Source organism: Stenella coeruleoalba (assembly GCF_951394435.1).
Source record: "Stenella coeruleoalba genome assembly, chromosome: 3".
Classification (NCBI taxonomy): domain Eukaryota; kingdom Metazoa; phylum Chordata; class Mammalia; order Artiodactyla; family Delphinidae; genus Stenella; species Stenella coeruleoalba.
This window is the reverse complement of record NC_137148.1, coordinates 163,146,574-163,173,143: the sequence shown is the minus strand read 5'-3', so window position 1 is coordinate 163,173,143 and position 26,570 is coordinate 163,146,574. Positions and strand designations below refer to the sequence as shown.

General features: G+C 54.8%; 1 protein-coding gene across 1 annotated transcript; it reads right to left on the bottom strand.

The window, feature by feature from the left end:
- Positions 1-2,030: 2,030 nt before the first annotated feature.
- Positions 2,031-25,776, bottom strand: SLC25A42 (solute carrier family 25 member 42). The gene is made up of 8 exons (XM_079919044.1): positions 25,688-25,776; positions 14,602-14,716; positions 10,220-10,325; positions 8,571-8,596; positions 7,710-7,876; positions 7,197-7,313; positions 6,561-6,712; positions 2,031-4,737 (listed from the first exon to the last, which is right to left on the bottom strand). Exons 2-8 carry the CDS (start codon positions 14,680-14,682, stop codon positions 4,430-4,432), a joined length of 957 nt encoding a protein of 318 aa, XP_079775170.1. The 5' UTR covers positions 14,683-14,716; positions 25,688-25,776; the 3' UTR covers positions 2,031-4,429.
- Positions 25,777-26,570: the final 794 nt, after the last annotated feature.

Genomic DNA, 26,570 nt, shown 5'->3' with positions numbered 1-26,570 from the left:
GTGTGTATTCTAATGTACGTGTTGTTAAAATCCAACAGTACATTTTAAAGATCTTATTGGCTTTATATAACAATTCATGAATCGGGCTGCATCCAATCCAGCAGATAGAAAGGAGTTCCGAGGAGCTGTATAAAAGACTTTTGTAAGGCAGAAGGGAGTGGGAACAAGGAAGTTATATTAGCGAAAAGTGGACTTGTGGCAAGGTCCCTTTCCTTTAGGGGATGGCAGCTGTCGATCAGGTAGATCACCTCACTCGTGCTGATCAGGCAATTTCTGATTGACTGGTTTCAGAGTCCATTTCTGGACAAGCTGAAACTGTAAGTCTCGGTTTGGTGACATAAGCCTTAGCGTAAGTGACTCCATTTTGAGCCCGTCTTGTTTTTTTCACAATGTAAGCTATGTAATCTTTTAGCACATGTAAAATGTACATTAAGAATAAAAATGACAAGGTGGGACTAACCTGGTGGTCCAGTGGTAAAGAATATGCCTACCAATGCAGGGGACGTGAGTTCAATCCCTGGTCGGGGGAACTAAGATCCCGCATGCTGCGGGGCAACTAAATCTGCACGCCACAACTACTGAGCTCACGCGCCTCAACTAGAGAGCCGGCGTGCTGCAAACAACAGAGTCCACGTGCCCTGGAGCCTGCAGGCCACAACTAGAGAGAAGCCCACGCACCGCAACGAAGAGCCCGCGTGCTGCAGTGAAAGATCCTGCATGCCTCAACAAGATACAGAGTGCTGCAACTAGGACCCGATGCAGCCAAACAAATAAATTAATAAATAAATATTAAAAAAAAAAAAGACTAAAGAAGACAAAGCAAAGCCATTTCCCTCACCAGGGTGGAAGCCAAGGGCCTAAGTGATGGTGTGGGACCCAGCATAGCTGCCCAGCCAACGCGGCAAGCGTGACCCACCTCGGGGCCTTGCACTTTGCTGCAGGCTCCCTCACCTGTGTGTGTCACCTGAGGGGAGAAGCGCCCTCACCAACCTCTCCTCCCAAGCCCAGCTGCCCCACTGATTTGCTACACATCTCGTACAAGAACAAGCAACAGGGAGCATGATTTCACTTAGGGAAGTGAGGTTATAACCAGACACCCGAAGAAAGTGCTGACATGTGGGGCAGGGGGAGCTGGGAATGCTGTTGTCCTGGCCCCTAGACGGGTGTTTGACTTTTGAAACTCTGTGCTTCTGTTGCATGGATAAAAATGAAAAGTGTGTTAAACACAAGGCTTAAAGCGAACTAAATGCATCCTCTCATGTTGATCCTTCTCAAAACGCTAGTAAAAGTATAGAGGCTACAGAACATTCCGAAGGTGGGAATTAAGAGAGGAGCCACAATTGACTGCCTGGTCCATGGAAGGCAAACACAAAGCCCAGCCAGATTTACCTGTAGAACCTCCCATAGGCACTGAGTGCACCAGGTCCCACTGGGCTGGGCTGAAGATGGCAGTGGACTATGGAGGCCTCTGGTGTGGAAGCTGTTTGGGAAGTTCAGGTACCTGTGTCCCTCCCACAGTACCACTAGGCAGCCAGAAGGAGGGAAGCCAGGCTTGGTAGGGGGTGTGGTGGCAAATGGGGTTAAGTGAGTACACATAAAGCTAAATGGAGAGAGCCACTATCCCTTACCCTGTGTGCAGATTACAGAATCTTCCAGGCATGAGACTGAAGACTCCTGGGGAATCCAAATGGCCAAAGAAGAAAGAGCTAAAGACACTGGCACATGGAGTTCTCATCAGCCGCCAGTTGAGCTGTGTCCCCCCACCCAGTGCTTCCTGAGTACCACATGGTCCATCCCGACTGACGTCCCCAAAGGGACAAGTGTGTCCCTTTGTGCACAGGATCTCTCTGGAAGGAGACACAAGAAGCTGGTAATGGGAGACATCCCGCAAAGGGAACTGGGAGGTAGACCTACTTTTCATGGTAAACTCTGTGCAGTTTGCACTTTCTAGCCAATCATTTAACAGTCCAAACAGCAATTACATTAAAAAAAAAGTTTATTCAAAAATCTGTCGATGGGGCTTCCCTGGTAGTGCAGTGGTTAAGAATCCGCCTGCCAACACAGGGGACACGGGTTTGAGCCCTGGTCCGGGAAGATCCCACATGCCGCGGAGCAACTAAGCCTGTGTGCCACAACTACTGAGCCTGCGTGCTGCAACTACTGAAGCCCACGTGCCGCAACTACTGAAGCCCACGTGCCTAGAGCCCGCGCACCGCAACGAAGAGTAGCCCCCACTTGCTGCAACTAGGGAAAGCCCACGCGAAGCAACGAAGACCCAACACAGCCAAAAATAAATAAATTAAATAAATTAATTAAAAAAAAAAATCTGTCGAAATAACTTCAACCCTGTTTTTGGTTCATGGGGGGTGAGGGCCAGAGCCGAAGAAGAGACATGGGCAGGAGAAAAAGTCATTTTAATTTTTATTAAATATACTCTCTTGTCACAAATCTTCAAAATATATAAACATTATATATAAACAAAGTGTCTTCATGGCGTCAAAATGTAACTCCAAATCAGGCCAGGCAATCAGTGAGAGGGGTGACTGCCGAGGGTGCAGGTCCGACTGTGTGCAGGGCTGGGGGGGTCGGGGGCGATGCTGCCGAGGCTCGCTTGGCTGGGAGCCACCTTGGGGAGGCAAACTGGGGCCAGCAACCCTGGGGCACCCTCCCCTCTCCTGCCCAGCCTGCAGCTCAGAGGAGGGTGCTGCCTAACCATCTATTTGGTCTCACCCACCTGGGGTGGACCGCCAGTCCCTGCTGTTCTCGCCTGGGGGCCCTCACGTTCCCATCCTGTCTCCCTGTGAGGGACGCCCCTGCCTCTCCTGAGCACTGGGCAAGGCTGGGGGAGAAGGTGGGTCGGATGCTTACCCAACAGGACAGCCATCACAGGCTGCTTGGGCCCCCGGGAATGAGAGTCTGGGGACAAGACTGGGGCTGGCTGGTGGAAACATGCAGGAAGGACAGAAAGAGGGGTCTTCACACCCACGGGACTAAGGCAAGAAAAACAGAAACAGGACAGAACAAAGGGAGGAAATGAAAATCACAACTGGAAATGCATGTGTGGCAACAAAGATACCCTCTCAGACCCTTTCACACATCATGGCTACTGAGCCCACTGTGAAAACCGACCCTCTGGTGGTCCTGGTCCTGGAACCAGATTGGACTGGTCAGGGTTTACTGTGTCTAGACCCAGGGCCAGCCAAATTGCAAAACCAAACCAAAAAAAACCAAACTCCAAATGTCATTAGGAAACAGGTGTTTCCAAGTCCCTGTGATTCCCGGTGGGCCCTGGGGGGCCTCCTCTGTGAGACCAGATCTCTGGGGTACCCTGACTCTTCCAAGCTTCCTGCCCCCAGGCCAGATGCTGTCTCGGGCTCTCACTTTGGGAGAATCAAGGCGGCCAGCTGCCTCCATGTGCTCCGTTCACGGGAAATCAGACAACCCCACGGGCCTTAAATTGCCCCATGTCCCAGCCAAATAACTGCCCAGGTGGGGAGCCAGGGATGTGCCAGATGCCATGGGTCCCCCCCACGAGCCCCCATGCCTATGGGCAGAGGGTCAGGGCCTGAGGCCCAGCCTCCATTAGTGCAGCCAGTGGGGCGGGGATGAGAGCTTCCTGGCAACCCAGGCAGATGCTTCAGGCTGGGGCTCAGACCCAAAATCCATGGCAATTCCTCAAACCCTGTTGCCCGGAGGAGGCGTGACCCTCCGGAGAACATTACAAACTGGGGCGTGGGGGGGCGCAACAGAGGGGAAGACCCAATCCCAGGGGCCCGGGATAGAGTCTGGGATCGGGGTAACACTCTTAGGAGAAGGCTGTGCCCAAGCTGTAGACTGGGACAGACAAGGAGTTGTGTTACGGGGGAAGTGGTGAAGGCAGGAAAGGCGGGTCAGGCAGGGCGGGGCGAGAGGCTGCATTTGTAGCCACAGCTGAGCAGGAGGCTGGTCTCATGGGGACAGGGCAGGAGGCCAGGCCTCAGCCCCACACTCTCTGGGGCTGCCCCCACTACGGACATAGACTCGGAACAACAAGGGGCAGGCGGGGTCTGGCTCTGAGCCCAGGGGGGACCAGGTCACTAGAACCAGGGGCCTGTCCAAGGACACAGAGCGCACCAGGAAGCAGTGCTGGCCCCTCATCACTCAGGGCGTTCACGGTAATACCTCCCGGGGCAGCCCCGGCCCTGCTGAGGCGGGAAGAGGAGAGCACGGGAGCTCCGGCCCCCCGGTCCCAACAATGCACTTCGAGGGCCACTGGCTTTCCCCTCAGACCTGTGCGCACTGAGCCCAGGCCCCCCAGCTTGTTCCACAAGGCGCATCCGCGCACCTCCTGGGTGGAACCCAGCGCACCCTTGCTCGCTGGGCTCAGAAACAGAAGGGGTCAGCGGTCCACCGCGAACTGAAGCTCGAGAGCAGCCGACCCCACTGGCCCCTAGCTCTGCAGGTGCCGCAGCAGGATCTGCATGAGGTCAAAGGTGGTGAAGCTGATGCCCACAGCGATGGGACCCTTGAGCCAGTTCATGCTCAGGCCTTTGTAGAGGCCGCGCACCACGCCCTCCTCCCGCATGATGGTGTGCATCGTGCGCGCAATGGAGGTGCGCTGGTGGCCCGTGACGCCGGCCGTCTGCATGCGCCGCCGCACCACGTCCAGCGGGTAGGAGGCCGACTGCCCGATGAGGCCCGCGCAGGCCCCGAAGATCATGCGCTCAAAGGGGTAGGGCTGCAGGCGGCCACTGTACTCTGCAGGGGAGGGGGGGAGGGGCTGTGAGGGCGATGGGAGGGGGCGCACACCCGTGCACCCCTGCGCCCCGCGCTCACATGCGCCGGCAGTGTCACAGCTGCATTTCAGGACCTGACCGGCTCTCCTGGGCCTTCCCACCCAGGCCATAGCTTCCCTACTTCCTCACCTACTGGTCCCTCGTTTTCAATCAAATTTGAGAGATAAAAGATTTTTACAAGACAGAAAAGCACAAAGAATCATATAACCAAGTCCTAAGACCAAGAACGAGCTCACACCCAGTCACTCTTGTTTCTCATCTAGTAAAGAAAAAACATCACTCAGTGGGAAGCAGCCGCATAGCACAGGGAGATCAGCTCGGTGCTGTGTGTCCACCTAGAGGGGTGGGATAGGGAGGGTGGGAGGGAGACGCGAGAGGGAGGGGATATGGGGATGTGTGTATACTTATCGCTGATTCACTTTGTTATACAGCAGAAACTAACACACCATTGTAAAGCAATTATACTCCAATAAAGATGTTTAAAAAAAAAAAAAAAAAAAAAAAAAAAAGGCTTCCCTGGTGGTGCAGTGGTCGAGCGTCCGCCTGCCGATGCAGGGGACGCGGGTTCGTGCCCCGGTCCAGGAAGATCCCACATGCCTTGGAGCGGCTGGGCCCCTGAGCCATGGCCGCTGAGCCTGTGCGTCAGGAGCCTGTGCTCCGCAACAGGAGAAGCACAACAGTGAGAGGCCCGCGTACTGCAAAAAAAAAAAAAAAAACTGGAAAAAAAGAAAACATCACTCATGTCTGGAACCCTCTCCACAGACCAGCCTGCCTGACAGGCACCCTCCCCTGGGTGCTGTGAGGGCAGGTGGGCTGGAGGGAGGAAGGGGCAGCAAGGGATCACAGGGGTTCTTTAAAAATGTGTTGTAAATTGGAAACTAGGAATTAAAAACAGGGAGATGTCCTACTCACTCAGCAGATTGGCAAAACATTAAAGAACCTGCCAGCACCACCAGGGGTGAGAAGGGGGCAGGGCGCCAGGGCAAGAGCAGTTACTGGAAGAGCAGAGGATGGAGAGTAAAACCAAAAAAACGGGGTCTCACACCCACACAAGGAGAGGAGCTCTTGATGTCAGCTGATCACAGAAAACCCACAAATGGCCTCACGGCGCCCCAATGGGGGACTTCCCCCCTCCACTGCTAAAAGGATGGGTCAGAGCTGCACTACCCAGAAGTGTACGAGGTGACTGCTCACTTGCTTCCCATAACCAGGAAACAGCACAAGGCTTGTTCCCGCTACACAAAAGCGCAGGTAGAAGGGTTTCCAACAGAGTTGAGGGGTGGAGCCCCACCCCTAATAAGGAGGCTCAGGGGAGTGGGGCTGGGGGTTCTGGACAAGGGATCTCAGCTTTACCTGGACCGTTTTCCTTCTTTAACAAAAAACATCCTGGAGCAAATAAGGCAGTTTGTTAATGACGGATCGGACCAGGAGGGGGGAAGTTATGGGTGGGGTTACAATGTTCTTTGTACTTTTCTAGTTTCTCAAAATTACCAAAACACACGAGGGCACTTCCCCTCCGTCTAGGTTTCACCCGTAGGCTTGTGTGCGCACCAGGGGCCTCCAGCCCTCTGGGTGACACTCTGGACTTCACAAGGTTGCTCTCAAAATGAGGCATTAAAGGTCAGGAGTCCAGCTTCCCCGGGGCTGGCCTGATATGTGTCTTCTCATCCAGACCCTGGGCCCCCGGCCTGCCCCTCCCAGGGGACTCTTAGTGCCCCTCTGCCTCCACCCGCCTCCAGCTCTGTGTGACCCGCGGAGGTGCTGCCCGGGCTCCACACTCCTGACCTCTGTGCAGGCTCTTGAGTGTCTCGTAGGTGAAGAAGCTCAGGCCGGCGTAGGGAATGACCCCCAGCACGGTGGGAATGAATCCGTGGTAGAGGGTCTTCAGCCCCTCTTCTCGGGAGATACGGATGAAGACGTGAAAGATGTTGCTATACCTGCAGGACAGAGCAGGGGGCGGGGGGAGGCCTCAGTTCGCTAATTCTCGCCTCTTCCCACGTCAGCGGGGACAGGCCTGGATGCTGACCGACAGAACCTCACAGAAGTTCTGGCATTCGAGGGGGCCATGCACGCCCAAGGCCATAGCCACCTTCACCACTGGGATCACGCCGCTGTGCTCAGCGCTTGGCTGGGTCTGCCTCCACATGAACACTGTGGGTTGGATGGGAGCAGAAACTGATCCCCAAGCTAAGAGACCCAATTACGGCCTTTCTGGAACAGCTGTGGAGCCGCACACCTGGCCCGCCCTGCGGTACCGGGGGAGGGGGAGGTAGCAGAGCCTCAGCCCAGCTCTGTCTGCAGCTGGATGTGGAGGCCCAGACCCAAACCCCAGGGGCCCAAGGGAGGGAGCCCACCCGGGGACCCCACTAGACACAGAGCCCCCGCTGCTGGTGAAAACGTCGCTGTGCGTGTAGGACTCACATTTCCTTTGGGGTCACGGCCATCCGTGCCCTGACCAGGTCCAGGGGGTAGGTCAGCGAAGCGGCCGTCGTTCCAGCCAGTGCACCAGCGAGGAGGCGGGGCCAAGGGGGCAGGGCTCTGAAAGAGGGTCGGGGAGAAGGTCAGAGGCCAACGCCCCGGGTGCCTACAGGTCTGGGGGCGGGGAGGGATGGAGGAACGGCACTGGCTGCAAGGAAGCCAGCCGAGTTGAAGCGGGCGGCGCGGGGGAGTCTCTGGGTGGATGCCATTTTGAAGTTGCCCTGGCTGCCTCGCCTTTCCCCCTCCTCGTACGAATGAATGAACAACGAGCACCTTCCCTACCCGCTCTGGGGCACAGGTAGGATCAGTGGCCGTCCTGGGACTTAGGTTCTGAGGGGAGACCGGATAAACAAGAGAAGTTCTGAAACGCTGAGCAGGTGGAAGACAGGATAACAGGGTGATGTAATCGCGCTGAGAGGGTTTTTTTTTGGGGGGGGGGCGGGAGGGAGGGCTCACTCTCCGCGGAAGCCGTAGTAGCTGCCCAGTAGGCGCTTGTACTCCTCGTGCGCGCTGAACTGGATGGCGGCGTAGGGCACCACGCGCACCATGGTGGCCGAGTTTCCGCGCCACAGGCTGAGGAAGCCTTCGTTGAGGTAGGTGAAGTAGAGGACCCGGAAGGCCTCCTGGGGGGAGGGCAGGGGAAAGGGGCAATGTCAGTGCCCTCCGGCTCTGCCTGAGCAGTGCCTTTGCTGGCAGAGCGCTGGACCTCCCTGCCCACCTTACGTGGCCCAGCCCTGCGCCTGGGGGGAGCCATCGTCCCCCTCCCTCGCATTCTCTGGGCTCTGCGCTAGGACCCCCGCACGCCCAGCCCCAGTCCTCCGGCCCTGGGAACTGGAAAGCGAGCCAGAGGGACCCAGGCTTGCAGAGCAGGCTCAGAGCCCCACAGAGGGTGTTTGTTGGCGTCTGGTAGTCTAGCTTTTTAAAATATTCTTCTTTTCCTTTATTAAGAAGGTAGCACCTGCTCCGTGTTTAAAAATAAATCAAATATGACAACTGTGACTTTAGACTGTCAAGTCCTCTCACCACTACCCCAAGGATGCAGGGGGGGGGGTCTCCCGTCAATTCCCAGGGTGGGCTGTGTCCAGGCAGAGCTCAGGGTGCAGATGGGTGGCCTTGGCCCTGGTGCCTGGCAAGGGAGGCCTTGGTCACCCGGCGGCCCTGGAGCTGGCCTGGGGCAGGGGTGGGGGAGAACCAACGGGAAAAAGCACCTTGAAAAACGCTTCCCCAACCTCTACCGCCCTCCTCCTCTGCTGCTGCCAGCCCAGCAGGGTGGAGCTGAAGGGCCTAGAGCAGGGGCTCCTTGACCTAGTGGCTCACCTTGGCAGAAAATCTTTTTGAGGACACTGGAAAAAAACAAAACAAAACACAACAGAGAGTGTGAGATATGAAGGATGGGACCCTCCCCCCAGTCTGCATGACCCCCTCCGCAGGGGTCTGGTCTGAGCATGGGGAGTGAGAGCCTCCCCTGGGAATGCCTCCCCCCCAACCCCTACAAGGGCTGAGGTGGGGGCCTCCACAGCAGAGTCAGCCTCCTCCCAGGAGCCTCGTCACCGCCCCTGGCTCACGTCCAGGCCCCTCTGCACACCGGCTTCTCCCCAGGAAGGGGAGCCCAGCTGCCACCTGACCCCGAGGACAGTGAGGATCTCTGTAGGGGCCTGTGGGAGGACGCACCCCTCCGGGGTTGACACCCAGCAGTCCCTACCCCTGCTGGACCCCACTTCTGCCAGACCCCTTTGGGGGAGGCATCCCAGCCACCAGCCATGTGGGGGTCAGCCAAGGGGCTCTGGCTCCTGCAGGACAAGGCCACGGGGGTGTCTGACATCTGCGGCCTGCCCTCTCTTCTCCACAGCCTGGCCCAGGCAGCCCTAGTGCCCACTCTCCCGCTCTCCAGGGCTGCCTGGCTCACGCCCCCCCCACATCCTCCGCTTCCCAAGCGTCGGCTGTGTTCCCAGGATAGCCTTGCGCTCCCGTCTGTGTGGACGTATGCACACCACCTGCCTTCGGAGTTACACCCAAGCTCCCTGTAGGGCGCTACGCTGAGCATCTGTTCCAGGAACAACACAGCTGCCTGGGTATGCGTGCGTGCATGCGTGCGTGCGTGTGTGTGTGCGTGTATGTGTGTGTATGTGTGTGTGTGTGGTGGGGAAGGGACGTGTGCTCAGCTGCATGCCCGTCCTTTCCCACGTCAGCTCACTCCTCCACCCCCTCCTCCTCAGGGAGGAGGTTGATATCAATGCTCCTGTTATATGGATGAGGAAACTGAGGCCCAGCAGTCCTCTCCTCCCAAACAGCTGAGGGGTGGGGGTCCCAGGTTGTGACCGTCCTCCTTCCCAGCACCCCTCAGGCACTGGCCACCATTTGCAGGACAGAAAGGCCTCATCTTCAGGGGACCCTGTGCCTGCTCAACCCTAAGAAGGGAGGGAGATGGATTCTTGAACTGTGTCCTCCCCAGCGATATAGCCATGTCCTCACCCCCCGCACCTGTGAACACGACCTTAACTGGAAACAGAGTCTTTGCAGATATAATTAAACTGAGGTCACACTAGAGGAGGGTGGGCCCTAATCCAGTGACATGGGTCCTTATAAGAGGAGAGGACCCAGGCACAGAGGGGAAGGCAGAGACTGGGGGGAAGCGGCCACAAGCCAAGGATGCCTGGAGCCACCAGAAGCTGGAAGAGGCAAGGAAAGGTCCACCCTCAGGGCCCCAGCAGGAACCAATCCTAGAGACACCTTGAATTTGGACTTTTGGCCTCCAGAAAGTGGGAGAATAAATTCCTGTTCTTCTAAGCTGCCTGGTTTGTGGTACTTTGTGACGTCAGTCCTAAACACTAACAGACTTTCTAAGTGGATTCTACAGAGGCGTTTTAAAAACCGCTTTGCAGAGCGGTCTGGGGGGCCGTGGAGGGGGAGGAGGGTTGCTTGGCAGCTTCTCTATCGCAGGGGATAGATGGACAGGCAGCGTTTACCTTGGAAGATTATTTTGGTTCGGTCCAGGGGAGCTACCGCCGTTTTGGCAAGAGCGCCAGCCAGGGCCCCTGACAGGAGGGAGCTAAGAACTTGCCTGTGATCACTCTGCAAGAAAACACACGAACACGCAGTCTGTCATCAGAGAGGGAGAGGAGGCGTCTGTTCTGCTCGGGAAAGTTTCCTGAGCGTCTACCTTCTCCCCCTGGTCCAGGGCTGACAGACACACAGTGGCCAGAGTGACACAGCCCTGCTAGGCCCTAAGCATGCTGGGCACGGGCTGAGCCATGGTGGGTCCAGCAGCCACAAAGCCTGGTGGGACACAGTGAAAACCTCCTGGGCCACAGGGACCAACCACATGAGAGGTCATGCACTGGCTGGGCTGTCCCGTGAGGTTCCAAGTTCTCGGAGATGGCCTACGACGGGACGAACTCCAAACATAAGCGTCACCCCTGACCTGTCCTACCTTCAAGCCTTGGTTCCACCCACCACCTGTGTGTGAGGGAGTCTCCCACTGCAGTGTTTCAGGGGAAAGGTTCCTGGTGGTCTGGGGAGTGGGTGGGGCATATTAGGCAAGCAGACCCTGACTGTTCAGCGTGTCTCCTTTCCACAACTTTCTATCAGGACTTCAGGGGCTGGCTGGCATCTGTGGCTCTTCATCCAGCCAAGGCAAGGGCGATGGTGACAGATGTGGCTGACCAGCACTGTGCACTCCTGTGGCCAGCCTCAGAGCCAGTGCTTTCCCAAGTCTTCCTGTGGCTCCCCGAGCCCCGGCTCCAACAGTCCTCCTTCCCTAGAGGCCCAGGGAGACCTGAGTTGTCACACAGGAAGCCACCTGCTCATCGGGTTGGAGTCTCCATCCCCGCTGCTGACTCAGCCACAGAACTTTCTGGAAGTGCTCTTCTGGACACGCCCCACATGTCCTCACTCTGCAGCGCGCAAGGCTGGTGAGGAGCAGGTAGCTCAGTGATCCCGGGAATCTGTGAAGTCCGCTCGGACCAGGCGCCCTCAGGGGACTAGAGACACGTGGAGCGGGGCTGGGGCATGTACAAGCCTTCCCCACTCCCCTCACGGGGCTGCCAGTCCACGGGGGGAGCCAGACATGAACTAACTCTTCAGACAAATGTGTGAGCAATCACCAATCTGGGAGGGGCTATGAGGAGGGGGCTCGGGGCTCCAGGAGAATGCGGGGTGAGGGGTAAGGAACCGAGGTGGAAGGATGAGGTACACCTAACTGCAGGGCTTGTGTGTATGTGTGTGTGCGCATGTGCGTGTGACACTCTTAGAGGGGGAGGAACGCAACGCTCAGAGGCCCCAGTGAGAAGGAGTGCGGGGCCCTGGGGGACCACAAGGAGGGTAGGGTGGCTGACACAGGGAAAGGGACGGGCACAGGGAAGAGAGAAGAGACGAAAGGTGGGTGGGGCTGGACCCCACAGAGTGTGGAGGCCTGACAAGGAGGCTGGTCTTTGCCTAAAGAGAAATGGAGAAGTGTGGAAGGTGAACAGGCTATTTTAACTGGAACCAGAGAAGAGGCAGCTCCTGTGAAACCCAGGATGGAGATGGCAGAGGATGGGACCAGGGGAGGCTGCGAGAGGGGCGGGATGAAGGGGCATTTGGGGGTACAACTGGTAGCCTGGGTCCGAGTGGGCATGGTGGAGTCCAGGGCTACGCCCCAAGTTTGCTCAGCTCAGCAGGTGGCTCAGGGGGAAGGGCTGGGTCTGTCCACACTCCTGGCCTGAGTCTGGGCTCGGTGCTCCCTTCACCAGCCCAGCTGACCTCTCCCTAAAAGAACAGAGTCCCGCAGCAGTGTTTTCCCCTCTCAGTTTCTGAGGCCAAGCTTCACCAGGGGGTTCCATCTTCTTGCTTCACAGAGGCCTGTCACGGGGGACCCCTGCCTTTTCTGGGTCACACAGCAAGGTTCTCGTCCTTTGGTCCTATTGGCTTTGAGGGTTGTGGACATCTGATGCCAGAAGGCTCAGCGGTGTTCCTGGCACCAGCTCCGAGGCCCTGTGCCTCAGTTTCCTCTCTGTGAATCAATGTGGTGACAGCTGACCTCGAGCCACCGTGAGCAAAGGGAATGCCCTAAGGGGAGTCTACGTGCTTTGTGGGCACCAGAAGTGGAGCCGATGTGTACCTTCCATCTCCTTCACCAGGTTACTTCCTGCGCAACCTGTGGTGCTTACAATCACAAAGCGAGCTCTGCACATGGGGAACACACATCCTTAAACCCTAGCTCTCAGTGTGGCGCTCCAGGGACATGCTGTGAGCCCACTTCACATGCTTAGTGGAGGAGGCTGCTGCTGCCTTCGGCAGACGCTCCCACTGACTTCTTTTTTTTTTTAAAGAGGCATCGGGGCAGCACATAGCTTATTTATTTATTTATTTATGGCTGCGTTGGGTCTTCACTGCTGTGCGCGGGCATTCTCTAGTTGATGACAGTGGGGGCTACTTGTCATTGTGGTGTGCGTGCTTCTCACTGTGGTGGCTTCTCTTGTTGCGGAGCACGGGCCCCAGAGCACGCAGGCTTCAGTAGCTGTGGCACGTGGGCTCAGTAGTTGTGGAGCACGGGCTTAGTTGCTCTGCAACATGTGGGATCTTCCCGGATCAGGGCTCGAACCTGTGTCCCCTGCATTGGCAGGTGGATCCTTAACCACTGCGCCACCGGGGAAGTTCCCACTGACCTTTTTTTTAAAAAAAAAAATTTTATTTTTTTGGCTATGTTGGGTCTTTGTTGCTGCACATGGGCTTTCTCTCATTGCAGCGAGTGGGGGCTACTCTTCATTGCAGTGCGCGGGCTTCTCACTGCGGTGGCTTCTCTTGTTGCAGAGCACGGGCTCTAGGTATGTGGGCTCAGCAGTTGTGGCACACAGGCTTAGTTGATCTGCGGCATGTGAGATCTTCCTGGCCCAGGGCTCGAACCCGTGTCACCTGCGCTGGCAGGCGGATTCTTAACCACTGCGCCACCAGGGAAGCCCCCCCAACTGATTCTTAAATGACCACAGCTGGCTTATTCTTTAAAGAGCTTGGCCGGCATAGGCATCACTGAATGGTCAAAGTCTCCATACCCGTCATATGGAGAGATCCTGCAAATGAAAAAGGAGGCAGGCAGCCCGACGGAGAGGAAACAGGTGATCCACAGATGGGATCCACACCAGTGGTGAACATCACAAGAAGATGCCTGGCTCCTTAACTAAAGAAATGGGACTTTGCAGAGGGAGCTCCCTGCACTGGGCTGGCCAAGCAGGCCAAGACTGACGTGGGTTGTGCCAGCCAGCGCAGAGGAAAACCGGCGCTGTGCGTGTCCCAGTGCACGTCAGGCACGGGGGCCTTTGCTGGGCGTGTCCGCTTGGCGGGATCCATCGGGCCAGTGGAGGGAAAGCCACATCTCCCTCACACTCTGACGCGAAGTTCACTCAACTGTGAGGGATGGGTGCCTGCTCTGGGGCTTGCCCCCGCCCCCGCCCCCAGCATGGTGACGGTGGCCCCGAGAACCAGTCCTCCTGCCCACCTGGTGTTCCACAGGGAGACCTGGAATTTGGGGAAAGGTCAGGAGGGCCAGAGGATGATGCTGCTTCAGGCTTTGAGCCCATGGACTTTGAGAACTGCCTGCGGGTGCCTGAGCCAGCCTGGCAGTGAAGGTGGGTTGGTTAGTCCATGTTCTAGGTTCAGCTGGGAGAACTTCTACTGGCTTCTATGGTGAACAAGCACAGGGCTGATCCAATTTCTTCTCTTTTTTCTTTTTCTTAAATATTTACTTATTTATTTATTTGGTCACGCCGGGTCTTAGTTGCAGCGGGTAGGCTCCTGCAGGTGCAGCTTACGGGCTACTTAGTTGCAGCACATGGGCTCCTTAGTTGTGGCATGTGAACTCTTAGTTGCAGCATGCATGTGGGACCTAGTCCCCTGAACAGAGATCGAACCTGGGTCCCCTGCATTGGGAGCGCACAGAGTCTTCACCACCATGCCACCAGGGAAGTCCCTGATCCAATTTCTTTATGAGGGAATAAGGCTTTTGTCTTCAGTTGAAGGGCGTAATCGGAGATGAATTTCAGAGCTGAGGGTAAACTCCTCCCTGGAGCGAGGAGTTCCCCTGCAGCCAACCCCACCTTTGGCTAATTCTTCTGCGTTGGCAAATCTGAGTGAGAAAAGGGGCTCAAGGACACCTTCGACATCCTAGCCAAATTTGAGCGAGGTTTTGGCTTCTTGCCAAGTGGTAGGGCAGCTGGATCCACAGCACAAATGGGGCTATAAAAATGGAATAGGAGGCGGCCTGCATCACTCCCCGGCCTCGCCCTCAGCGTGTTCAGGGGTGATTTGTAATGGGGTACGAGTACAGGAGAGGGACTGGGTGAGAATGCCCAATGGGGGGGGCCAGGGTACTTGCCTTTGAAGACACATGAGCGGGCAGGATGGGCTCAGCATCCTCACGCAAACGCACCACGCCTTCCTTCACACCATTACCCATTCCAGGCCTGCTCAGGACGGCGGGAGACTCAGTCCTGGGGAGCAAGAAGGGACGAGGTGAGAATCTGGCCTCCTCCACCAGCCTGGGGCCTCTGATTCATCCTCAAGTGGCCCGATGCCAGCATTGCCCCAGTGGCACGCTTCTCCTAACCTGGCTTCTGTCTCTCTGCAGGATAAAGACACCCGAACCTACATCTGGATGTCAGTCCCCTGACCTGACTGCTTAATCATTTACAAAAGCTCTTCTCATCAGCTCTTTTATTTCATCCTCACAAATGGGCCTCTGAGTCCTGTTTTTTTACCCTAGTACCAACTGCCCAGATTGGCTCAGAGAGGTTAAGCTGGCAGCAAGGTCACACAGCAGGAGGCAGGGGTGTGGCAGGGTGTAGGGTGTGGAGGCTGGAGGGCTCCACCTGCCCTGGAGCCCAATGCCCTCTGGGCTTATGCCAGCTTGGACCTGAGACTCCGTCCACAGAAATACTTTTAGAAAATTAATCTTTGTCCTACTGTGTGGCTGCCTGCCCTTTGCGGGCAAGTTATAGTAAAGTGTCCTAATACTTGAGGATTCCTCCCTGGAAACCTGTAAGCAGATAAGTTAGGGGGTCCCCGGAGAAAGAGAACCAGGAATGGCTCTCTTGACATAAGAGAAGCCATTTTGGCCCAAGCCATTTTGTGAGCTAAGCCTGGCAGCAATGCTTGCCTTTGAACAGGTCTCGGTAATTAATGATCTAAAGCGAACAAAGGAATGCAGGAACAGAGAAAAGGCAGTTAGACAGTAGTGCAGAGTCCTAGTTCCTCCTCAAGGGATAGACATAATAATAAACATATCTTTGAGTTCTCTGGGAACTAAGGCCCCCACCCAGGTGGAGGGTGGAATGATGTTGACCCTCTTGACTTCAATCAACTAAAGCTTGGACTCTGTGGACCTTTGCCCCAATTCTATGCTGAATTCTCCTCTGTTCAAGCCCCTTCATGAATATGCATGTACCCTGAGCTTAAAACTTCCCCAATTTTGCTGTTCGGGGAGACACTGCTTTGGGAAAGGTCCCCGGTGTTCCCCTTACTTGCTGAAAGTCATAATAAATCCTTCCTTTTCCCCTCCCCATCTTTGGCTTGGTTGTCTCTATTGGCTTGACACCACCAAGAGATGAACCCAGTTTTCAGGTAACACAGGCTCGTGTCCAAATTTCCTCTTATGAAAGAATGTCTTTTCCTCTTGTAAGGACACCAGTCCTATTGGATCGGGGTCCACCCTAACAACCTCAAGTAATACATCCTTCCTTCTCCCCATCTTTGACTTAGTTGTGTCTATTTGCTTGACACCCACCACGACGTGAACCCAGTTTTCAGATAACAAACCTACCTTTAACCTCCTAGTGCAGGCACACTCAAAGCTCAGCCAACCACACGGAGGGGACCAGGAGGAAAAAAGGATGAAGGACTGGTGTCACGGAGATGCCACTGGGCACCGGTATGCTTGGAGGTATCCCTTGCTTTAAAATCACCCAATGAATCAACATGCTTTCCTGTAAAATGATGCAAACGAGGCAGATGCCCCCCTGAGCCAGCTCTGGAAGCCCCTCCTGCCCTCCAGGTCCTCCCAGGCACCCGCTGGTACGAAACATCCTAGGAAGCACAAGCAGGATTCTGTTCCAGGTGGCCTCTGCCGCTGTTTCCTACCTAAAATGGTCCCTGGCTCGGGGATGAACAGCTGCTTCTAAGACGGGGCCAGAAACTCAACGATGAGCCTGGACCACCCTGAGGTGTCAGGCAGGAACCAAAGTCAATGGGACTGTGAAAATGGGACACAAAGGCAAATCAAAGAGCTCCTCGTGGCCAAAGCAGGAATGCTGAGCAACAAAATCAATAAAACAGTGTTGGGTTTTTTTTGTTTGTTTTTTTGTTTTTGGCTGCACCAAGGCATGAGGGATCTCAGTTCCCCAACCAGGGATCGAACCCGTGCCCCCTGCAGTGGAAGCACGTAGTCTTAACCACTGGACCACCAGGGAAGTCCCAGAAGTGTTGGATTATAACCCAAAGTGTAAGATAAATAGCCGAGAGTCCACATGGATATAAATAAATGATTGAATAAATAAATAAATGAGGGAGAAGAGACAAATCTCCCAGGCAGAAGAATCCCAAATAAATTACGCAGATGCTCAGTGCTGGAGGAAGGGAAGCGTAAGCACGACCCCTTAGGTGTGGGCCACGTGGCAACTTCCTTCCAAAGGGCACAGCACAGAAAGGGGGGAAGGGAGTAACCTTACAGTGAGGATACCTGACAGACGCCACCTCAGCCACGTGATCAAGGTCAACACCACAGTGATAAGTCACACTGATGGCGCGTGCCCAGGACACGTGTGTGTGTGTGTGTGTGTGTGTGTGTGTGTGACGAGAAAGGCACTTCCCCTCTGTGGTCCTCTGCTCCAAAGCCCAGTCCAACCATGAGAAAAACACCAGACAAATCCCAACCAAGGGCCAAGGGCCATAGAACACCTGACCAGTTCTCATCAAAACCGTCAAGGTCGTCGAAACCAAGAAAGTCTGAGAAACTATCTTAGCCCAGAGAAGCCTAAAGAGATGTGACGACTAAAGGTAATGTGAGGATCCTGGGACAGAAAAAGCACATTAGGGAAACACTAAGGAAACGTGAATAAACAATGGACTTCAGTTAATAATAATGGATCAGTATTTGTACATCAGTTGTGACAAATGTACCATACCAAAGGAAGATGTTATTAATACGGGAAACTGGGTGTGTGCGGTGGAGGGGAACTCTGTATTACTTTTGCAATTTTTCTATAAACCTAAAACTGCTCACAGACAAACAAACAAACAAAGAGAAACTAGGCCTTAGGGATCTTTTCCAGCCAGTGGCTGGGGTGTCAGTCTGTGGAGGACACCGTGACTCTATCACCCTCCATGCGTCCGGCTGCTGCTCAGTGGCACCCCCCAACACTCTGGACCCCGGGGGACTGTCCTCACACCTGGGCACCCGGATGCAGACGGTGCAGTCTTTGTTTCTTCTGGCTGCGCTTCGCGGCATGTGGGATCTTAGTTCCCCGACCAGGGACCGAACCCGTGCCCCCTGCAGTGGAAGTGCGGAGTCCTAACCACTGGACCGCTGGGGAATTCCCAGTGCGGCCTTTCTTAGGGCTGGGTCAGGCGTGGTGAATGTGGACACGTTCTGCAAAACTGCCCTCCTGAGAAAGGATCCAGCCCTTTAGTCCCGGCCTCATACAGTCTAGAGTCTGAGCACTTGCCTCCCTCCCTCCCCTGGCCCCGGCCCAGGGCCTGCCCTGGGAGCTCTGCAGAGGGCTCAGACAGAGCCTCGGTGTGGTGGATGCAAACAGAAACAAAGGCACCACACAAACCAGTGCAGACCTACAAAAGCGTGTCACTGCAGGTGACAGAGCGCCAAGGCTGAGTCCCGGGAAGGCACCTGCAGGGGGCTGAATGGTGGCCCCCCCCACCCCCGCCCCAAGACATGTCTCCCTGGAATCTGTGAATGTGGCATTATTTGAAAAAAGCCTTCACAGATGTAATTAAGGTAAAGATCTAGAGATCCTTACCCTGGATGAGGGTAGGTCCTAACAACATGACAAGTGATCTGATAAGAGACAGGAGAACAGATACAGGCAGGGAGGCCGTGTTTAGACAGTGGCAGAAATTGGAATGATACACACAAGCCACAAGCCAAGGAACACACAAAGCATAAAAGCTGGAAGAGACAAGGAGGAATCTTCCCCTAGAGCCTTAGAAGTGGCTCTACAGGAGGATTAATTTGGGATTTCTGACCTCCACAACTGTGAGAGAATAAACTTCTGTTGTCTCAAGACAGTTGGTGGCGAAAGGAATCTAAGATCCTTTCTGGAGGAGAAGCTGGGGTGCCTCAGGCCCCCCAACCCCAAGCAGAAGGGGCAGCCAGAGTCTGCAAGCTGCTTCCCTCGGGGCCCGGTGCCTCCAGGAAGCTCTCCAGGATTGCAGGGCGGAGAGAAGGAGATTCCTGTCCTAGGGCAGTGGTGGGGTTGGGGGTGGGGGAGGTCTCAAGTTTTTGCCTCTTAGGCCAAAGGCTATTTTCCTAGGAAGTAAAGAGCTCTTTGCCCTTTCATAAACAAAAACAAAAAAACTCAAGACAAAGGCAAAGAAACAGCAGGGTCACTGGGAAGGAAAAAAAATAACTTAAAAACATGACAGGTACCAGACTGCACTCATAATGAGAAAAGTGCGTTTAACCTTTGGTGGGGGGCTGTTGGCATGTGTGGGGACAGTAATGCAACTGGTAGATGAGACTGAGGCAGATTGCGGGGAGCATCTCTCTGCAGGTGATTTAGCAGACGCCTTGGAATGTGTGCTGTGCCCCCAGACAGGTGAGCATGAAGCCTCATGGGCCAGTAAGGCCACAGCCAGGTGCTGGTCCCAGTGAAGGTATGAAGGTCTGGATGGGAAGCTATGGGGGAGCGAGGAGAGGGGGACAGGGAGAGTGTGTGACCTAAGCCCTCACAGGAGGATGCCACCCAGCCTGTCACTAATGAGTGAACCTACCTGAACCCAGGTGGGAGGCTGTCCCGATGCAAAGATTGGAAGCAGACCAAGTGTTTATAGAGTGCTGTCAACAGTGATGGGGGGCTTCCCTGGTGGCTCAGTGGTTAAGAATCTGCCTGCCAGTGCAGGGGACACGGGTTCGAGCCCTGGTCCGGGAAGATCCCACATGCTGCAGAGCAACTAAGCCCGTGCGCCACAACTACTGAGCCTGCACTCTAGAGCCCATGAGCCACAACTACTGAGCCCGTGAGCCACAACTAATGAGCCCATGAGCTGCAACTACTGAAGCCCGTGTGCCTAGAGCCCGTGATCCGCAACAAAGAGAAACCACCGCAATGAGAAGCCCGCGCACCGCAACGAAGAGTAGCCCTCGCTCGCCGCAACTAGAGAAAGCCCGCAAGCAGCAATGAAGACCCAACGCAGCCCAAAAATAAATAAATAAATAAATTTATTAAAAAAAACCCCAAAAAACAGTGACGGGGACTCTCCATACAGGGGAGGAGATAAGGGCACGGAGGGAGCCTGACTGTGGATGTACGTACTTTCCAGCAGTTGGCATTTTGCCTCCCGCCACTCACCTCTTCAAGAATAACAGAGGACACAACCCACGTGTGGCTGACCCAACCCCCGCTGTGCCCTTCCCAGGTCAGAGCCCCTCCCCCTGCACTCAGGCACCCCTGCCATGCCCCCTACTGGCTTCCTTCCCCCAAACTGCCACAAGGTTCTGAATTTACCCCCCAACCTGCCCCGAGGCCTCCCTCACTGAAATGGGGTTCCCACTGCCCACACAGCAGTGGACACAACTGTCCATACTCAGGACAGTTGCCAGGCTCCCTCTGCCACCAGCGTGGGGTCACTGTGCCTGGGACTTCTCCGCGCCCAGCCCCCCAGGTCGGGCCCCCTTATCTGTGCCCAAGAACATGGGCTCTTTTGAGTGTTGTCTGGAGTCCATCATTGGTCAGATGGTGACCAACAGCCCACGTGGCTGAGGGTGAGGCCCAGAGTATATGGAGGGTGGCCTCAGCTGGCGATTGAAACTCTGAGGCCGGAGCCCCCTCCCTCCCGACTTCCTCCAGCCCCTGCGGCCCCTGCTGCCTCCCTCTCTCCAGGGCAAGAGGCCTGGGCTCTGCACCAAGGCAGGCAACTGGGCCAGATGGTTTCTCCACATTCTTTTGTTTCTATTGTACCTTGTCCCTTCTGTTGTTGCCAGTAATACCGAAATTTTTTTTTAATTATATTTATTTATTTATTTATTATTATTATTTTTTGGCTGCGTTGGGTCTTCGTTGCGGCGTGGGCTTTCTCTAGTTGAGGTGAGCGGGGGCTGCTTTTCGCTGCAGTGTGCAGGCTTCTCATTGCGGTGACTTCTCTTGTTGCAAAGCACAAGCTCTAGGCGTGTGGGCTTCAGTAGTTGTGGCACGAGGGCTCAGTAGTTGTGGCTCGCGGGCTGTAGCGCACAGGCTCAGTAGTTGTGGTGCACGGGCTTGGTTGCTCCGTGGCATGTGGGATCTTCCTGGACCGGAGCTCGAACCTGTGTCCCCTGCATTGGCAGGCGGATTCTTAACCACTGCGCCACTGGGGAAGTCCCTCTTGTTCTGTTTTTGTTTTTTTACCCGGCTCTGCCCCGACCCTGCTGGCCTTGTCTTGTCTGATATAGCAGAGGCTGCTGGATAAGCACCTTCTTCAATAACGCCCTGCCAAGAATTCTGGCTTCACAGCTGTAGGGGTTACGTGAGGTCTTCCGAAGTTCATGTCCACCCAGGACCTCAGGAAGTGACTTTATTTGGAATAGGGTCTTTCAGGTATTATTAGTTAAGGATATCAAGATGAGATCACCTCGGGGACTTCCCTAGTGGTCCAGTGGCTAAGACTCCATGCTCCCAATGCAGGAGGCCCGCGTTCAATCCCTGGTCAGGGAATTAGATCCCACAACTAATCCCACAAATAGCCACAACTAAAAGACCCTGCATGCTTCAACAAAGATCCCATGTGCTGCAACTAAGACCCTGTGCAGCCAAAATAAACAAACAAACAAACAAACAAATTAATTAATTAAAAAGATGAGATCAGGGCTTCCCTAGTGGCGCAGTGGCCGATGCAGGGGACGTGGGTTCATGCCCTGGTCCGGGAAGATCCCACATGCCACGGAGCAGCTAGGCCTGTAAGCCATGGCCGCTGAGCCTGCGCGTCCGGAGCCTGTGCTCCGCAACGGGAGAGGCCACAACAGTGAGAGGCCCGTGTACCGCAAAATAAATAAATAAAGAAAGAAAGAAAGAAAGATGAGATCATCTTGGATTTGGTGGACCCTAAATCCAATGATGGGTGTCCTTATAAGAGGTCTCACACACACACACACAGGGAAGAAGTCCATGTGAAGATGGAGGTGGAGATGAGGGTGATGTGGCCAACAAGCCAAGGAACTCAAGGACTGCCTCTGTCAGCCACCAGAGATGGGGAAAGATTCCCAGCAGGAACCAACCCTGCTGTCTTAGTCAGTTCTGGCTGCTGTGACAAAACACCACAGGCTGGGTGGCTTATAAACAACAGAAATGTATTTCTCACGGTTCCAGAGGCTGGGAAGTCTAAGGTCAAGGTGCCAGCAGCTTTGGTGTCTGTTCAGAATGCTCTTCCTGATTCACAGATGGTGGCCTCTCTGTGTCCTCACATAGCACAAGGAGCAAGGGGGTTCTCTTGGGCCTCCTTTATAAAGCCATTAATCCCATTCATGAGGGCTACACCCTCATAACCGAATCATCTCCCAAAACCCCACCTCCTAATACCATCACACTGGGGATTAAGTTTCAACATATGAATTTTAGGGGAGACGCAAGCATTGAGTCTATAGCACCGGCCGACACCTTGATTTTGGACTTCTGAACTCCACAACAGGGACAGAATAAACTTCTGCTGTTTTAAGCCACCAGCCTGAGGTTATTTGTTATGGAAGCCCCAGGAAACTAATACAGCAAGAGTCTGAGACCAAGGCCCCCCAAGTGTGTACTGTCCCTCGGCTAGTGACCTGCCCATGACCCCGAGGTCACTGCACCTCTCTCTGGACCTCACAGGTTGCCCAGCTGGCAGAACTTCAACAGAAAACCTGGCTTCTCCTGATCTTTGTTGAGACCCTGGAACCCAAGCACTCAGCTGCAGCAAAAGGTATTCAGTGAAGAAAACAAATGTTGACAAGCATATTTTAAAAATAGCACAGGGACCAGGGAGGGGCCCCTGGGGGAACATTCTACTTCTTAAACTGGGTGGTGGTTTCGTTATTCTTTCTACCGTCTTTCTTTTCATGCACACATTACATACTTGTATTATTAAGAAGTATTTCACACTTAAAATAAAAAATACAATGCATTTTTAAAAGAGCTGGCTTGCAAAACCCAAACAAGCTAATAGCTCTGATCATCTCAATATTCCTCTAATGTCTAATTGTCAAAATAGAAGAACCAAAAAACGGGATGACACATGGGAAAAGGCCTGCCCTCAGTCGGATGACGCCCTCCACCTGGCACCAATAGTGGGAAATCACTGACAACTCAAGAAAATCTCAAGACAACTTCTCAAATAGATTTAACATCTGACTTGTCTCAATCTCATCTGACACCTTCCTTCTTTTGCCGGATCCCGGTGCTTAAAAAAAAAACAAAATACAGAGCAACAGCCAACTTCTCAGACCTCCCCTCCTGGGACTCCAGGTGACACCTGCATCTCCTTCTCTAGAAGGACCGCCTTCCCTCCACCCCAACCCCCAAGGTTTCCTTCAGAGCTCTGCAGAGGAGGGACTCAAATATTTCTTGGACTGAGCTTTAGACTCTGGAAGAGAAACAGAAATCTAATGTTTAATCACCACTCCCATGGGCCAGAACACCTCAGAGACAAGATAAGAAGACTGGAGAGAGCAGAACACTTGATAATAACCGTCCTGGCTGCTGGGGGAGGAAACAGGCATTCCAACTTCACAGCTGAGAGAATACTGATGACAGCACAGCCTCCACAGAGGAACATTAACCATTTAAATGGACATGCGCTTTGGCCTGGCCACTCCTAGGAAGTTGCTGCAGTTGGATGTCAAACTCCATGAAGACAGAGAGGTTTCCACGCGTCTGTGCACTGCTGGAGCCCCACACACGTTTACTACATATTTGCTCATGCAAAATTCTATCTATCCATTGCAGCTCGGTTTGTAAAAGCGAAACACCAGCAACAACTTAAACAGCCATCAGTAAGGGACTTGTTTTAAAATCACTTACCCTTTTGGTAAAATTTGATAGAAATTTACCAGTGGTTTAAAAGGGGTGGTGAGGGGGAATATGCACATCTTCCCCACAACCATAGACTATCTCTGGAAGGGAACATTATCATACAGGAGAAACTATTAACAATGAGGGCCTCCAGAGGGGGATGGGGAACCAGCATGGGGAGACCTGCCTGTTTTTTACTGTTATGCCCTTTTGTACTGTTTGATTTTATTTATTTTTTTACCATGTACATCAATGACCTTGTCAAGGTTTATTCATATATTCGCACGTGTGTGTGTATATATATAATATATGCACGTACATACGTATATATAAAATGTGTGCATGTGTATATATGTACATATATATATGCATATACCTACACATACACACACATTTTAAACGACTCCTTTTGAATTTGGACAGAAAACCCCAATGGCTTCAGTTTCCACTGAAGCCGAAGGTGACAAGACCCTCCAGAACATTCCAGCACCATCTTTGCAGGGAGAGACAGGAGAGGGATAAGAAGTACTATGCAAGCGTTACAGGAAACGGTATGTTATTGCTTTTTTAACAGTAAAGCCACCAGCCTCTTTCCATACTGCACACTTGCAAATCACCCTCCAGGGAACTTGAAAAGTTCCAGAAAAATCTTTATCCCCAGCACCATGCCAGGCTCCAGTTTTGCAGTTTGTGTCTAAGCAGCTGAAACATTAGCTCTCTCACTCTGAAGAGTGTTGCCTTACTCTCTCGGTTTATCAGCTTTAAGTCCCCAGGAGCTCTCCCGGGTCAGTGAGGGGCCTCAGTCTGTAAGAGCTGGGCCAGAGGGTGGAAGCCCAGCAAACCCCACCACCCCAGGCGACCCTACCAGCTGGGCCTGCGGCACCCTAGGTGTTGAAGCCCAGCTGCCACAGGGCCCCCGTCTCCACCAGCCCCAGGGCTCTGAGACACGTGTTCAGAAAGCGACCAGGGGCCGCCCCTTCCAGCTCAGCCTTTCCCGACCCAGTCAAAGACAGGACTCCTGAGGAACAGCTGCAGGGAGGGGTCCCCTCCCCTCCCCTCCTCTCCCCTGCCAACCCCTCAGAGATAAACACAACAGATGGGCAAAAGTGGAGGAGGTCCGCAGAGAAGGGTCAGCAGCAATGCTCAGGAAGGGGTGGGCAATGCCACCCCAATTCAAATCGCTTTAGGTTTATTGCTGGTAAAATGGAGATAATTCCGGTTTTGTCTGGCCCATGGGATTATTCTAAGCCCGGAAATCACTTTAGAGACTATGATAAGTGAAAAGATAACATCTGGGTGCGCTTTTCCTTGGGGGTGGGGGTGGAGGTTGTAATGATTCTGAGATAGCAAGGCTCGGGTGAATGTTGGAAAACCTGGATTACGGAGGGGGCACAAACACAGGTGAATGTGGAAAAAAGTACGGGTGGGTGCACAGACTGGGGATGTTCGAGTCAGAGGGGGTTGCCAGGGGTACTGGGCAGGCATGTGCATGTGTGGAGGGAGTACCTGAGGGCACTGACCCAGATTACTTAAGGTGGGGGGCAGTGAGAGGGGCCCAGACTTGGCTGTGAGAAAAGCCAGCGAGGGGATAGGAACAAGCACAGATGTGAGCGGGGGACGGTGAGTCTGGGGTCACAGGCTCAGGTGTTGGGTGTGGAGGTGCAGGCCCAGGTGTGGTGGCGCGGGGACCGGGTGTGTGTGTGTGAGGATGCCCTGTGGTGTGGGGCTGTCATCGTGGGGAAGTCTCAAGCGACGTGTCGGTGGGTGTTCATGAGCGGGGGCGCGGTGTCAGGTGTGTGAAGGGGAATGTAAGTGCGAGCACAGAGTCAGATGCGTGTAGGGGTGCAGAGTTAACTGTGCGAGGCGCCTGGGGGCGCGGCCCCAGGGGTGTGGGGGATGTCAGCGAGGCGGACAGTCTCAGGTGTATGAGGGGAGATGTCAAAGAGAAAGGATGTGGTGTCAGGTATGTGTGGGCTGACGGAGAGAGGCTCCGATCCGGCTGTGGGAGCCCCAAGGGGGCACCAGACTAGCCGTGTTGGGGGCGGGGGGGGGGGGGAGGCTTTAACCTCTCCCAGTCCCCGCGATGCTGCTGTCACGCCCCGCCTCGTCCGCCCCCGCCCCGGGCCCATGACAGCAATGGGCCTCGCCCTAGGTCGGCCCGAGGGGCGCGGGCCCCCTCGACGCCTGCGCCGCCCCGCGCCCCGCGTGCCCCCTCACCGACTGGGACGTGTCGCTGCCGCCGCTGCCGCCGCCGCCGCCTCCAGCCGCCACAGCCCCGCCTCGCGCACCCTCCGCGCGCGCCGCGGGAGGGGTCCACGCCGTACTCCGATTGGCTGCGTGCTGGCCAACCATCTCTGGAGACAGCTGAGATTGGTAGACATGAAGCGGACGGGCAGCTCCTGAAGCCAATCATTGAGGAGAAGAGGCGGGGCTATCGGGAGACACAGTGGGTCCCCAGGGTGGTCCTGCTGGGCGCGAGGTGCTGGGAGGCCAGGGCCTGGAGGCGGGCGAAGATTGGAGCTTTGGAAGAAGACGGGCATCCCTGGTGACCAATCGCTGCGGAGTAAGGGCGGGGCTCCGAAGAAGCTGGCGCTACTGGCGCAAGAGGAACGGAGGGCGTAGCCCGGAGAGCGACGGAGATTGGCTACGATGCGAAAGACGGGCAGGGCCGGCGGCCAATCGTAGGGGCCGTGCGCCCTGGCCAAGACTTGGAGCAAACGAGGTGCAGAGTTTGGCCGTGAGCGCGGTGGCCGGAGGTGGCCTCGGGGGTCACGTGCAGGGTCCCCTGAGGCTGTGGCGAAGTCAGACCCTCGGGCCACCCAACGCAGAAGCAGGACCTCCAACTTGGGCCCTGAGCTTGGCCATCACGGCTGAAGGACTCGTGGATAATTCTTCATCTCCTCACTACCCGCTGTTCCCCTGCAAATGATACGGAGAGGGCAGAGACTCGCTGGAGGTCACTCAGCTGCAGCTCCGGGTAGTGCGAAGACGTGGAAATAGGTGGAATCCTACTCACGCACTTTGTGATTTTTCTGGAAATGTTTGACTTCTCCGAGTTCAAGCTTTCTCCTCCACAGGATCAAATGACCTCCCTGTCGGA